At 39.0% G+C, this 14,296-nt stretch overlaps 1 protein-coding gene across 1 annotated transcript in view; it reads left to right on the top strand.

Moving 5' to 3' along the window:
- GABRA4 (gamma-aminobutyric acid type A receptor subunit alpha4) overlaps positions 1 to 7,373 on the top strand; it is a 42,031-nt gene extending 34,658 nt beyond the window's left edge. Inside the window, exon 9 of the mRNA XM_059470333.1 lies at positions 833 to 7,373. Coding sequence (XP_059326316.1) covers positions 833 to 1,366 — 534 coding nt within the window. The 3' untranslated portion in view covers positions 1,367 to 7,373. The remainder of the gene's footprint in view (positions 1 to 832) is intronic.
- The last annotated feature ends 6,923 nt before the right edge of the window (positions 7,374 to 14,296 follow it).

Genomic DNA, 14,296 nt, shown 5'->3' with positions numbered 1-14,296 from the left:
CAGAGAATAAAGGCAGAAGCCAAGTCCTACTCCCAAAAGTCAGAATGTTAAATTCTGATGGATTTTCTATTCCTGTACTTCCTTATCTGTATTTTGGTTTCTCATGCAGCCTAATAAGTGCTATTTGGTTGAAGAATATCTTTCAGAAAGACATCCAGACTTGCCTGAAGACACCAAGTGATGGAGAATTCACCACTTCTCTTACCTAATGAACGGAGAGGAGTAATTGATGAGAGACTAATTTATTCCCTGGTTCAGTTGTGCTTGGTTAATTTATTGCCTATGGTTGATGTGAAAAAGCACTGGCTTTATTTCTGAAGGAATAGCAATGTGGCAACTTGGTTTGCTGAATACTTGCATTTTAACAGCCTCTTCTGTAGAGGAGTAGGGTTCCTAGTATATGGTGGTTATTTTTCTGGAGATATATAGAATAAACAAACCTTCATGGCTGGAAAGTTGCATCTAGAATGTTTTTATGTCATCAGAGAAAGAGGTGACATTGGGGAATCTTGTTTTGAGCTTGAGCCTGGAAAAAGGTGTGACTCTAGCCTGAGAATCCTTAGCTTCATGGTATTCAGTTTATATAGGTACTGCACCACATGGAGTGTGATGTCTTCACTCTGGTATTCCAGCCACAGGTAAAAGGAATTCTTGTTTGTCACTTTATATGGTATTAAATCCATTTTCATAATTTTTTTGGTATCTTTGTTCTTCAGGATCAGCTATGGTTATATTTGTGAGTATTACTTGGATAGTGCTTGATTATAGTTTCCATTGCTTTTGTTTGAGTGTTTATTTAAAGAATGACAAGTATTTTTTTGTAACTTTGCAGAGTACAGATGCCAATTCAAATGTGAGGAAAAGAACAAATGCCACAGTACAGTCTGAAGCTGATGGTGGGAGCCGAATTGACACAAGGCACAGCTCTGTCCAGCCTCCCTCTGTAGCTCAGGGGTCTTCTGACATTACCCCCCACTCCCTTTCTGCATCAAGTCCCAACCCTTTCACACGAATCAACGCATCGGAGACATTATCCTCTGCAAGAGCTACCCCTCCAGCTCCTCCTTCTACCCCAATTTTAACTGGATTTGTATCCCAGCATGCCACAGCTGGATCCCCTTCCATTCAGCACTTGCTTGGATCTAGACTGGAGCAGATTCAGACCACCACACCTAATACATTAGGAGCATCTGCAAAGCCATCTGCTGTCACACCACCTCCTCCCCCCACCTCCCACTCTGGCACGAGTAAGATAGACAAATATGCACGCATTTTATTTCCTGTTACCTTTGGAGCATTTAACATGGTCTACTGGGTGGTGTATCTATCCAAGGATACCATGGAAAAATCAGAAAGTCTAATGTAGTTTTGCTGCTATGTAGTAGTTCCTAAATTATACTCACATTTGATGCAGAGTTTCTTCTTTTGAAACTATTTAAAAAGGTCAGTAATTCTTATTTATAAAAGCTGTGTGGTACTTTCCCGTTCTAAAGGCTGGAGTTACTGGGGATAATTTGTTAACTCTTAACAGAGTAATGGGTAACAGTAATGGGTCTTCCTCCCTTCAGCCAGCAATGAACCAACACTTGCTTGATTTAAGCTACTCTGGCTGCACAGAACTTGCAATTGGAAGGAACATGCACCTGAAAGAAATCAGAGGCAGAGGTGCACGGCTGTGCAGTGGAACACATCTGACTGCTAGGAATATGCATGTTGGCTATCACAAATGCCTGAGGCACCCAGCACTGCTGTCTGGACACAGCATTGCATTCTCTGAGTTGTGAGGTCTGTATATTTTGACAGTGCTTGCTAGAAAAGGACTTTCCCTGCTAGATTAAAATCGACAGAATGGGGGGAAGAAAATCAATAGCAGCAAAAGGGAAGAGAGTCCAGCCTGGGAGAGTGCAACTCCAGGAAAGTTATGCAAAGGAGTTGTAGAGCTCCGTATATTTTTACTAAGCATTATTTTGCATTGTAACCTGGGAAATTCTCACACCAAACTAAGAATGAGTGAACCTTGTAAAATCTGAAATCTGATGTAATTCTCAAAATTGGATTTTCTTGTTTGGTAAGGTGATCTTAAGTGGGTGATTCTTCTTTGACCTTGCTGACCAGCTTGAGTGGATTTATTCCTAAATTACATCAGTTGTAGTAGATGAGGACCAGACCACAATGTTCAACTTTTCATTTAAATTCTTTGCTTTTTCTTTGGATGATTTGGGTTTTGGTTTGTTTTTTGTTTTTTCCCCCCATACTTTTCAGTTACACTCCTGATTTCCTTTAAACACATATTCCATTCCCCCCTCCACCTCCTTATGTAATGTTTGTGTCAAGTTAAATTTTCAACACAGTTTTAAAAGTGGCTTGAAAATTAAGCAAAAAAAGCCCCATTTCCTGTGCATGGATGAGTGTGGCATGTCACTGAGTGAATGAAAGACACTCTTTTTGAGAAGGACTGCTGTGGTATAAGAAAGTAAACTTTCTAGGTGGATCCCAGGCTAAAAATGTTAATTTACAATCCATTTTTTCACTTTAAACTGTGGCATAGATAGGTGCTTTTCTTACCAAATTGCAGTATGCAAGCAGGCAACATTATTAAAGAGTTGAATAGTTAAACCTGATAGAAATCCTAATCATAAACATTATTTTCACTAGAACAGATAGAAAACGAATTGCCAATAAATAAAAGAAATGTTTGTAGAGAACTGTCTGGCTTGGCAAATGGTTAGTGTTTCTGTGCAGGTGACAAGTGAGAATCAAGGGCCAAATTCTCAGCTATGCTCTGGCTGTGCCTTTAAAGGGTCTGGAGTAATCCTGAGCTTCAGCTGACTGGATAGGAGATTGGTGGCCTATTGTCAAAGTCTTGTGCTGCAGGGCAGATCAGGTGAGTGTTCAGTGGTTCTGTGCCCAGAGAATGACCAAGGGACTTCTGGAGACCACAAGCTGCTGGCAACAAAAGGGAGCCATAAGACTGCCCTAGACTATGCTGGGACAAGAGTCAGGGTAAAAAGCCCCATAATGGTAAAACTATGACTGTGCCTCTGTCTCTCCAAGCCTTTTAGCCAGCTCATGGCTGAGAATCTGACCTTTAACTTGTGGGACCTGGGAGATAGCTGGCAAGAGATACTGCAGTGTGCAGTATGGATCCCAGATGGTTCTTTCATGTGTAATAATGAACTGTAGATGATAGAATGCAGTGGAAATGCCTTATGTAACTTTTATTATAATGGAGTGATATAATCAGTTGCCTAAGTCTTTCTTTTCCATAAGGGGTGCTCTCAAAGGGCCAGGTATGGTTCTTTCCTTTTTCATCTTCTACATCTGGAAGATGGTTGAGACTACAGCACTCATTAGGAAAAAATTGTGTGGCATAATGGAGAACTGGAAATGGAGCACCCGTGCATGATGTCCAACTGCAGTAGTTTGTATCTTTGGATGCACTGCTATTTGCTGTAGCTGTTTCCTCTCTAATTAGGTCACATTGTTACAAATTGTTGGAATAGAAGATGGTATGCAAGGGATTATTTATTTGGTTAAACCAGAATAAACAAAGTGAAACCTCTGGCAATTATTGTTTATAATTGCGCAGGTGATAAAATACGTCTAGCATGAAAAATGGTGACCTGCTGTGTGGAGAACTTAATATTTGCACCAGAAGTTAATGAATTACTCTTTGCTTTTTTTCTGTGATGAAAACCAAGGATGTTCTCTCACAGGCAGAACTTTAAACAATTCATTAGAAACAGTTGTCTGTTCTTTCCACCCATCCCTGTATAGTGATTTTATAATCAGCTTTTTCTAGTGCATCATTCCGTGGGATCAACACTAGTTCAAGCTAAGATTGATCTAAATTTGCTGCTTCAATTCACTCGTAGTTTCTGTTTAAAGACTTAAAAGGAGGAAAAAGAACTGCAAAAATAATAAACTACAAGTATTTATTTCTATGCTTCCATTTTGGGAGAAATTTTTAATGATACCACAGAAAAAGTTACCTACTTTAAATATCCAGTGTATTTCTGAAGTACCAAAAGTTCCAAAACTTCCATGCCTAAATTCAAAATGAAGTACATTAAAAAAAATCATGATGAGTCTAGGACTAATTTATTGAACTTTACTACATTTTTATGTTGCATCATATGAAGAAATTGCCATAATTACCTTTCCAAATTACATGTGGACAATGTAAATAGGAATTTATTGTTAACAGTTGTTCCTAATTATTTTTAATCTCCCTGGATGATCAGAGACAGTAAAACAAAAAAGAGCACTGCAATATACCAGTGATACCATAACTTGAAAGCACAAAAGGAGCTATGTGCTTAATATAGCAGCCCAAATCTGCTAACTAAAATCCTAAGGGAGAACATTGCAGGTGTCATTTCAGTGACCGAACAGCTTATTAGAGATGAGGTTCAGTGAGATGAACTCTACAGGAGCTATATTTTTAGGTTTTTGTTCTTTTTTTTCTATTGGCTTTGTTGAACAATTTTTTTTTGACAGTATCATGCTGGTTTAAAACTAACTAAACACTTCAGATAAGTTCACATCTATCAACGAGGAAAGGAAACTGGAGAGAAAGACAAAAATCTTTACAAGGAAATAGAGGTAGTTGTCCGCTGATATTTCCTCAGAGACATTGTTACCAGCAGCAATACTCCCACAGATTGCAGTGATGCAGCCCTGACCACTAATGCAGCCACTTGAGAAAAACAGTTAAAAACTTAGTTCAGGAAGATTGCCTTTACAGGAACTGACGTGTGGTTTGTAGTCAATTGTGAGCCCACTGTTAACAGGTTTCACTGCAACTGAAAATAATGAAGATGAGAAAGGTTGCCAGCTTAGCCTCCAGCCCTTCAAGGTGACCTGAACTCTTGGAGCTCACCAGCAGTACTGGAATCTGTTTTTCCGCCTATTAAAAGGGACTTGTGTCTATCAAATGGATGTTGGTAGTGCATTTCTTCTCCCATGTGTCTTTGAAGGGCAAAAAAGACTTTAAACTGCTTAGTTATCCACTCTATATTACCCTTTCATCAGGCAAGTAAACTGGATGATAATTGAATGAAAGAGGTAAATAGTTTAATAGGGAATGTGATTAGAGCTCTTCTGTTAACAGGACCTGAGAGTTATTGATTACAGGGTGTTCAAGTGTAGCCTTTGGCATCTCATCATCTTCAACATTCAGAATGGACCTTACCCAGAAATGGGGGAACCAAGTAAATGTATTTAATAGGATTTACCAGTATTTCTACCAAAAATTGAATGAACTCAGCTTTTTTATATGCCCAGAATTCCATCTTCTTCCACTGTACTGTGCACCTCCTGTGTGTCATTTGGCCTCTGTGTCCCTTAATGCTGTAGCTCATTGTCTGTGTGCCATGTGAGACTGTCAGGGTATGCGGTATCTATTTATCCAATTTATCCAAAGCCTGACTTTCCATATTCCTCATGCTGTTAGAAGTGTAGGGAAGGCCAGAATGGGAGAAATGACACACAGGCTTTGTAAGGGACACACATTGGCCATCCAGGACATTTTTCCATAGATCCTACAGATGCCTTAGGAGACCCTTTTTCAGTGTGCTATAGCAGCACACTACACATACAAATCCCAAGAATTGCCAGAGCTCTGCTTGAGTAGCAGAATAGATCATGGACTTTGCACACTTCTTATAACTTTTGCTTAACTTGGAAGGAGGAAAGAAATTTTAGTGAGTTCCTTGCCTTCCTGGGACTTGCCAATAAGGGCTTGACCTCACTAAAATAGAAGGGGTCTGTGTGGCTAGCGCTGGTTATGAATTGCAATACAGATGGCTGACAAAAACCCACCTTTGTTTTTATTTAATCCTAATATTGAAAAATAGATTAGGAAAAAAGCAGCTGTAGTGTTGAGAAGCCTAGGTTTAGTATAACATCTGCTGATGATATTGATCAAGCCAAGGATGATCAGAGTTGTAGAATCTTACAGAACTTCAGGGCTATACAGCAGTAAGTTTGCAGCAGGTCAGTGCTAAGTGGGGAGAAAAGGAGACGCTTCCCTTCATACTCTGACAGGAGTAAAGCAATAAAGCATAAGCTTTATTGCTGCTCTATTTATATGTGGTAGAACAAGACTGCATGAACAAATTTCATACTCAATGAAAATCTGAGAGGCAAATAGCATTATGGGGATCAGTATTAACCACCAGACACCAACCCCCCAAAAAATGGGGAAAAATCCAAGAAAAAAATTAAGTTAAATGACAGTAGCATCTTTTAAAATTATTTAGTTTTTTTTTTTCAAGATCCTGCATTTCTTTCACTGTGGGCTTCCAAGGTGAGTTTACATTTTTTTAAGAATCTCTACTTTTATCCACTGGCACCAGTATGTGTTTTTAATTTTCTTCAGTTTACTTTAAAAGGGAAGTTTACTGGAAGGAAAAATGTGCCATTTTGAAAGCGTCTGATATGCGTTAATTTGTACCGTCCTCATTTGTAGGCCTCTTCTCAGAGTCAAGATGTGGCTATTTTGGAGAATGTGAATGTGGGGAGAGTTTCAGTGTGTTCTGAGTAAATCAGACTGAAAGTAAATTTTTGCCACATCCCAGGCAAGTGAGAGTAGTGCGAAGTACAGAGCACCCTGTAAAGATCTCTCTTTGCTAATGTTATATTCTGTGTTAACTGGAGGGAATGAAAAATGCAATTATTGTAAAATTGATAGAATTTGCAAAATATAATTTGCTTTCACATGAGTTAGAAATTGGTAGGTATTTATTTCAGAATTAAATAGCTTTGTCTTCTAGTCCATAACTTATTGCATCTAAAAGTATCTCTTAGACTTCCTCATGCTTTTTGTATTATTCCGCTGGAAAGGATTTCAGAGAAAGCCAGTTAGTATCCATTGCAGTTCACTATATTTTTGGTCATAATTCTAGTTTCATTTTCTTGTGCAAGAGGAATGGAGAGCATGATGGCTTTTTCAAAATAAAAATAACACTGGCAAAACAAAAGCCTTGGTGATTCCCTTTTTTAGAAAACCCTCCAAACTCCCATCAATTTTTTAATGGTTTTAAAAAAAATAGTGTAGTTCTAGCATTTAAAAATACTAATGCTGTTGCAGCCTGAGTACATATACATATATATATATATATATGTATATATGTATATATATATGTGTGTGTGTGTATATACATATATATATTCCTTGAAATAATATAATTTCCCTGAATTTTAAGGAAGCAGAGTCAAGATGCACTTGCTAATAGTTCTATATTGAAAGAGTACCTTTCTGGATGGAAAATACCATGTGAGGTAGGTATTTTTTTTATCACTGTCTTCATATACCTGTTTTCAAGAAAAAGATCTGGAGAAAGAGTGTGACATTACTGAATTAATCTTCAAGTAGCATGAAATCTGGGTTATTTCCTGCTGGTCATCTTGCTGGTCATCTTGCTGCTGCATTCACAAAAACATTTGCTTAGTGTTTTTGTGAATGCAGTATCCAGGTTGCTGTTAACTGACAGCAGTCTGTGGATGATCTGATGACATAAAGAAACACTAAAGGAAACCATTGATTGTGAATATGTTTTCATCCTTGGAAAAGACTTAACTGGAGTTTGGTAGAAGAAGCAGATGACAGTATGAAACACTCAGCTCTACTTCTGAACTCAATACATTGAAAAAATTAGTTGAGTACTGCTTTGTCTTGCATCATCATCTTGTGCTGGTGGCTCATCTCCATGGTAAGTAAAATTGCTATGAGGATGGAGGTCTCAGAAGTAAAGAATGTCTACAAGTATTTCTTCAAAGTTATTTTGAAATATGAGATATCTAACCTTATTACTAAGAGTAATGTCACAGTATGCTTTATATTTGCAAGCTTGAAAGTCTCCTTTTCTGTTAGGATGTGCCAGGTTGTCAAATGAACCTTTCATAAGTAGATGATTCTGTATGTACATGTATTTCATTTTTTTTGTTATTTTGTGGCAACATTCTCTATCACCAGAGGAGTGGTGGAGATTTGAGGTGTTTCAGATAACCAGAGCTCTTGAGCAATCACTTTAAAATATTTGTTTCATAGATACATGCCTTTGCAAATCAATACCAGCAGTGCTTTTCTGGTAAAAAATAATCCACCTGTGAAAAATTCTGGTCTTGAATACTTAACCCACGTTTGAAGGGCTGATGAAGCACATTGGGCAAGGCAGGACTCAGGGCATGTTTATTCTTAGAGGCTTCTGAATTGGAGCTGGCTTATGTTCTGCCATCTTCTGGAGCAGTCTGCACCAGAGAGGCTACAAGCAGAATCCATGAGCTTTTTGCAAGCTTTTTTTGAGACTACACCATAAGTGTACATTACTACTGAGTGTAGCACTCTCACCTTCTTCTTTATTGCCTTGCTTTGTGTGTGGGGAAGAATTTCAGTGTTTGTGGGGAAGCAGGCTGAAATAACTTGTCCAGCTAAACCCCCAATTTTGTCTTGTTTCCTTTTAGCTGGTTGGTAGTAGTGGGGTCTGTCTGATCTGGCTCCCATCTCAGTGCTGGTACAAAGGAGGGTGTGGAGAGCCTGGATTGATGCTTTGAGCTGGGTTAATGATGGTGTGAAACCACAGCCTGAGGATTCTGCCCTTCCCTCCACTGTCATTAAAACAGAGGCTCTCTCAGGCTGTCTCAAACCTCCTGTGCCCCTGTGGTCATTTTTCCTCCACAGAGGTGATTTTGTGTATTATATCAATGACAAGTCATGGACTAAAAAAAAACAACAAAAAAAGAGGCCAGAATTTTTGAAAGACACAAATCAATGAAGTTATTTGAAGAGAGAGAAAAGGAGAGAAGGGAAAACATGAGTATGGATGAAAAAATTAATTCTTGCTACCAAGCAGTTATTTTAAGATATGTCCTATTAGAGGTACTAGAACTGCATCTGGCAGGAAACAGCCTAGAAATAATTATTCCTTCATTATAAGTATAATGAGAAAGTATTAAAGAAAAGTGTCTAATGTCCTATTATAAACATTTGTGTTCCATTGAAGCTGTTTGCAAAAATGGTATTTTCTTTGTCAGCCAGGAAGAATTAGGAGACAGAATAGGAAAGGGAAAAGAATGAGTTTTATTAAGTTTTACTGCTTCCCTTTGTTTTAGAACATTTCTCAACCAAAAATGTAAACAGTAACATTAAAAAAAATAATCTTTCTGGTGCTCTATACATTTAATTTTCAGTAATGAAGCACTTTGGAATGTTTAGAATTAACTTGCTTTATGTTTAAGACACTAAATAGAGAGCATGCTGTCTCTGATTTAATTCAGTTATTAGAGGGGATGTGGGTGAAAAAAACAGCTTTCATTACAGTAAAAACCAGGTTTTTTTAAAAGTATTATGCTTTCCTACTAAATCTGAAGACTTCATTCTTGTACCTGAATTCACGGGAGCTGTTTGGTACTGAGCATTTCTGATAATCCAGTCAGTGCTACAGCGTGTGGGCTGCACCTGCATTTAGAGTTGCCATGTCTGAAAATGTACATTCACAAGCTGGCACTTGCAGAGCTTGGATCCACAAAAGGCAAAGGTGTGTGTGTGTGTGTGTGTGTGTACCCACAGTGGGTGCATGAGAGCTGTTGTGCTGCTCGTGTGGGAGAAGATGGGAGTCTGTGGTCAGAAACAGAGGGTAAGGAGAGTGTGGCTGCCTCTCTCAGAGGCTGAGCAGAGCTTATATTGGATTAAGCCACTTAAGAAAATGCCCCCTAAACCCCTTTTCCAAATAGGCAGCGTAGGAGCAAGCTGAGTGCAATGTGGAATTCAGCTCCAACTGCAAATCCTGCCCGAGGATCAGCACAGTTAATCTTCCCTAAGGGTTCTGGTGCTGTGGCTAGAAGGCTGAAAAGATGTGAGGCAGCTTCTGCTGCCAGCTGGGATGCCCTCATGTTGCTGTGCATCCAAGCTGTCCTGTAGTGCAACAGGGTCTTTGGAGCAGTGGGAGGGAGATGGAAAATGCTTTTTTGGAGTACAAAATAGGGCAGAGTGAAAACTTCCTTCAGGTCAGCACTGCTCAGCAACAGCACAGAAGGTCCCAGAGGAGCACCAAGGTGTTCTGCTCCTTGTCTGCTCCTTGCCTATCTGCTAAATGCTCTGAAGTGAAGAGTGGTGGGAGTGACAAATACAGGTCTGGTAATGAAACAGAAGATGCTTAGTGCTGCTGCCAGGTAAGTACCCACAGTCAGCAGCTTGTGGGCCTTCCCAGAGACAGAACTGCAGTGCTGACTTTTTGTCGGTCTACTTATTATGCCCCCACCATCTCTCCTGTAACTTAAACACTGGGAAAAGGGGGTTCTCTTTGATGCTCTATTTTGTTGCATAATTATGCACGTTTTTCCATTTTGTTGCATAATTATTAAGAACAAAATCAAGCTGAATTCTTCTCATTTTTAAACTTTTTTTTTAAAAGAGGCTTCCTCACCTGCAGACATGGAAATCAAAAGCTCCATTGCAAACTTCAGGAAGGTAGGAAACACTTCTATGCAAACTTCTGTCTATGATTATCTCACAAAGATAGCTTTTGTTTTCAAAGAAAATCTCTAATTTGGAGGATATTTAGTTAAATCTTTAAACATTTTATATACAAAAATATTTTCTCTGTACCGAAAATGTGAATTTTATTTGTAGACATTTCACTTAGGAAAGTAAGGTGAAATGCATGTGGATTTTCTGTTAAGTTTAGCTGTGGGATATTCAGTAGCCATTTAATAAATACATGGATTATATTTTTTCTCTTTGGACAATGTGGAGACAATATATAAACAAAAGGTGGGAAGATTCTGTGGAGAGGTTTTAAAATGCTACTTCTCGCTTCTTCTCTGGCTATCATATACATAAATATAGTGAAATCAGATAAGAAAAGATATGTGAGTGAAAAAAAGGCTGTCTTTGATCTTCACATTCTAAGTTGATCTTACTAAATATGCAATTAACCAGCTTCCCTGTACACTTCCATGATTTCTCTCTGCTATGCCATGGGTGAACTGTGGAAGACCTAGGAATTTTTAGGTTCAATATATCAATCCATTTAAGAGAGCACTCAGTGCTGGCCTTGCTGAGTTTGGAGCATGTTTTTGTAAGTGGTGGAGCAATCTGTTCAGCAGGACAAGGTATCCCAGTTCTGGATAAGAACAGCTGAGGCATTTTCCTGAGGTAAGATGTTAGAGTTGAATTGAGTTTAAGGGCTTCTCATTAGCTGTTCTAAACTTCCAAAATGAACAATCTAAACCAATCTTTGGCGTGTTCTGCTACTTTTGCACTGTTTTGGTTTGCTCAAGTTCTGTCCCTGACTTTGCTCCCTTGCTATGTGGCTGAGTGGCTGAGGTGAGGAGCAGCAGTTTCTGGGATGGTGTGGGATTCCCACGCCTTCCCTTTGGCCACAGGCTCTCTATGCATCACATCTCCACCCCAGGTGGACAGCAGAATCTGGGCAGGGAGAGGGTGTGCATCCATGCCAGGGGCAGATAAACCCTGGCAGTCAAGCAGAAGGCACAGTGTTAGTAGGGCTGGAGTCCTAAGGAATGGTGAGTAAGGATTTAGGGGTGGGTTTCAAGATCCAGTGCTAGTGCAGTGGCATAAACCAAGTTTGGCTGCTTGAGATACGGGTCAGTTGTAGAACAGACAAAAGTTTTCAGGTTTCTGATTTTCTGGATGACTAACTTGTGCTCTGTGCTGCATCACTAGCAGGCATCCAGAGCAGAGACAGTGTGTTAAAAGTCCATATGCAAACACAGTGTTGACTTGCTGGTAGTAAGTAAATAAGGCACCTAGAAGTTGCCCTGGGTACCTTTTTCTCACCTTTATCTACCACCCTTGCACTCTGCCAGTCCTGATATTCCAAACTGCTGGGGCACTTGAATGAGCTGTTAAAATCCAAATGATGGAGATCCTTTCTCTCACTCTTTCTACTCACAAATTCACAGCTGAGGGGCAGACTGGGAGATACCAACTTCTGTGCTAATTCGAAGTTTAAGACCTGTGTATCAGGAACCCCTCCCCCCCAAAAAAAAAATTTATATGTGATGTGTAGCTGCTGCTATATGTCATATATATTGTGTCATTTTAAGCTGAAAATAAAAAGAAGTTAAATAAAAAATGTGATATTTACTGATATTTTGTTTTACTGTAAGCTTTTCTTTTCCTGAGAAGCCCTGTCCATTGCAACCAAAACATCTGGGTTTAGGCTTAGACATTGCAAGGAAGACTCCCAGTGAAATATATGAAGCTTTTGGAAGTACTTTTATATTTTTTTTTCTGTAAAAGTAGTGGCATGCAGAAAATACACTTAAAGCAAACACAGTAAAAATGCTTTTTAAACACCCCCTGTAGGAAAGTTCTATCTTCTCTGTCAATAACTTACTACTTCTGCAACATGTGGCTGACCTGGATGCATGTTGCAAGAGTTCCTGTGCCATTCCAAATTCTGATGTTTATCCCTTTGTATTGGCTCATACATGGGGAAAAACTGAAAGGAAATCAAAGCAAGGGAAGCCTTTTGTTGAATTCTTTTACACTGTTCTTGGTGCACATTTTAGTTGCATGGAACAATGTGGCTGGGAAGATTTGAAGAATCAGAGGTTAACTAAATTATTTGAATGATATGTTCAATGCTGGTCACCTGACTATACTAACAAACTTAAAAGGTGGTTTGATAGCTGTCAACTTGTTTTGCTATTGTGCAGCTTAACTGTTACCTTCCTGTATTATGAACATCTATGTATTTGGAAAATAAATCCATCTTGCAAGAAAGATTGTGCAAAAAAAATTGTTCCTATTATACTCCAGTGTATTGCTGATGTCAAATAAAATACAATTGTGAGAGTTCTTAAACAGTTGTCTTTCTAATTGTGGCCTGAAGTAGAAAGAGAAAGGAATACAGTAAACCTCTTTAATATGGATTCTCCTGAAATGATTGCTGCAACATTGATGCTAGCTAAATGGTTCCATCAACCTGATGTTTTAGATATGAATAGATAAAGTGGGTTTCATGAGCAATAAGCAATATGATGAATGTTAATCTGCTTTATTATTTATTAAGATGGCAGACCAGTTACTGATGTATCATTGCCATGATGTATCTCATTATGTCAACAAGCTAAAAGCAACATGAATTACCTTGCCTCTCTCACAGCAGCAGAAACAAATAATACACAGATTAGCAATGCTCACTTTATTATCTAATTTATTTATTTTTTATTCCTGTGAGATAATCCAAGAGAGCACTTCCTTCTTGCCTTACCTGACAACAGAACATTCATCAGCTGCTCTATTTCTTAACATGACCTAAAGTGAATTTCTATTATTCTTTACTTGGGCCTGGCAAAGTTTCTGTACATTAGAAGCCACAGACTTTTAAAATTGGTGTTTCAGCAAAAATTAACTAAGCTTGCAACAAATATGTGTATAGAGGCATGTATGGAGAAATCATTTTGGTCTGAGTAGTGGCCCATGCAAAGCAGGGAGTGGGGAATCCTAGTTTATTTTGCTAAGTGTGGCCAGGACCATCAAATCTCTTTGCAGGCTGAGCTGAAAGCTGTCAGAATGGCTTGCAGTGCTGCAAAGTGCTGTAATTGCTGCTTGCTTCAGGGACAGATGTTGATGCCAAGAAATCTGCTATGTTTGACAACCACAGCTAGATCATAGATTTGGGAGACTACAGCCCTTTCTCCTAGCTTCTGTGGCTGTCATTTCTAAGCCTGTAGCACAAATTAGTCATACATGCTGCTGCTGCCACTTAATGCTACATGGCATGATACTACCTACCCCACCTCTCACATTTTACTCACGTCACTTGCATTGATTAGATAGGGATTTCTGCTGTTAGGTTATGGCAAGGCCTGTTTGGCATCTGAGGAGAGTTTCAGTGGATGCTGGGGTCAGGTTTTATGTAATTTAGAACTATGGCTACTGGTAGTATAAGATGGATTCAACCTGAAGGCTGAAAATCATCAGGAACTTCACTTGAGAGGGTGAAAAACACTTCCTAAATTAATTTTTAATACCTCTTTGTGTACTGGGTGTGATTAGTGCTTCTTAAGAGCATTAGATCCATTTCTGGTTGTAGGAGCATGAGACTTCTGTTTTATATATTTTCAGTCTGAGTTTAAGGGAATTGAGCCTGTGTTTTCTGTCTGAGTGGTCTTACTGTGGGCCCATGAAATATTTGATATTGAGCTGGGAATAGGAGCTCTCAATTCCCATTAAATGTATTTACTTTTATATGTAGTACTTAGTACTTCTCTTAGGAGAACAGCACAGCTGAGGAGGACTTGGTTGTGGAAGTCAGGTTCT

This window comes from Ammospiza nelsoni, chromosome 4 (genome assembly GCF_027579445.1).
Source record: "Ammospiza nelsoni isolate bAmmNel1 chromosome 4, bAmmNel1.pri, whole genome shotgun sequence".
NCBI lineage: Eukaryota > Metazoa > Chordata > Aves > Passeriformes > Passerellidae > Ammospiza > Ammospiza nelsoni.
This window is presented reverse-complemented; position numbering and strand designations above follow the sequence as displayed.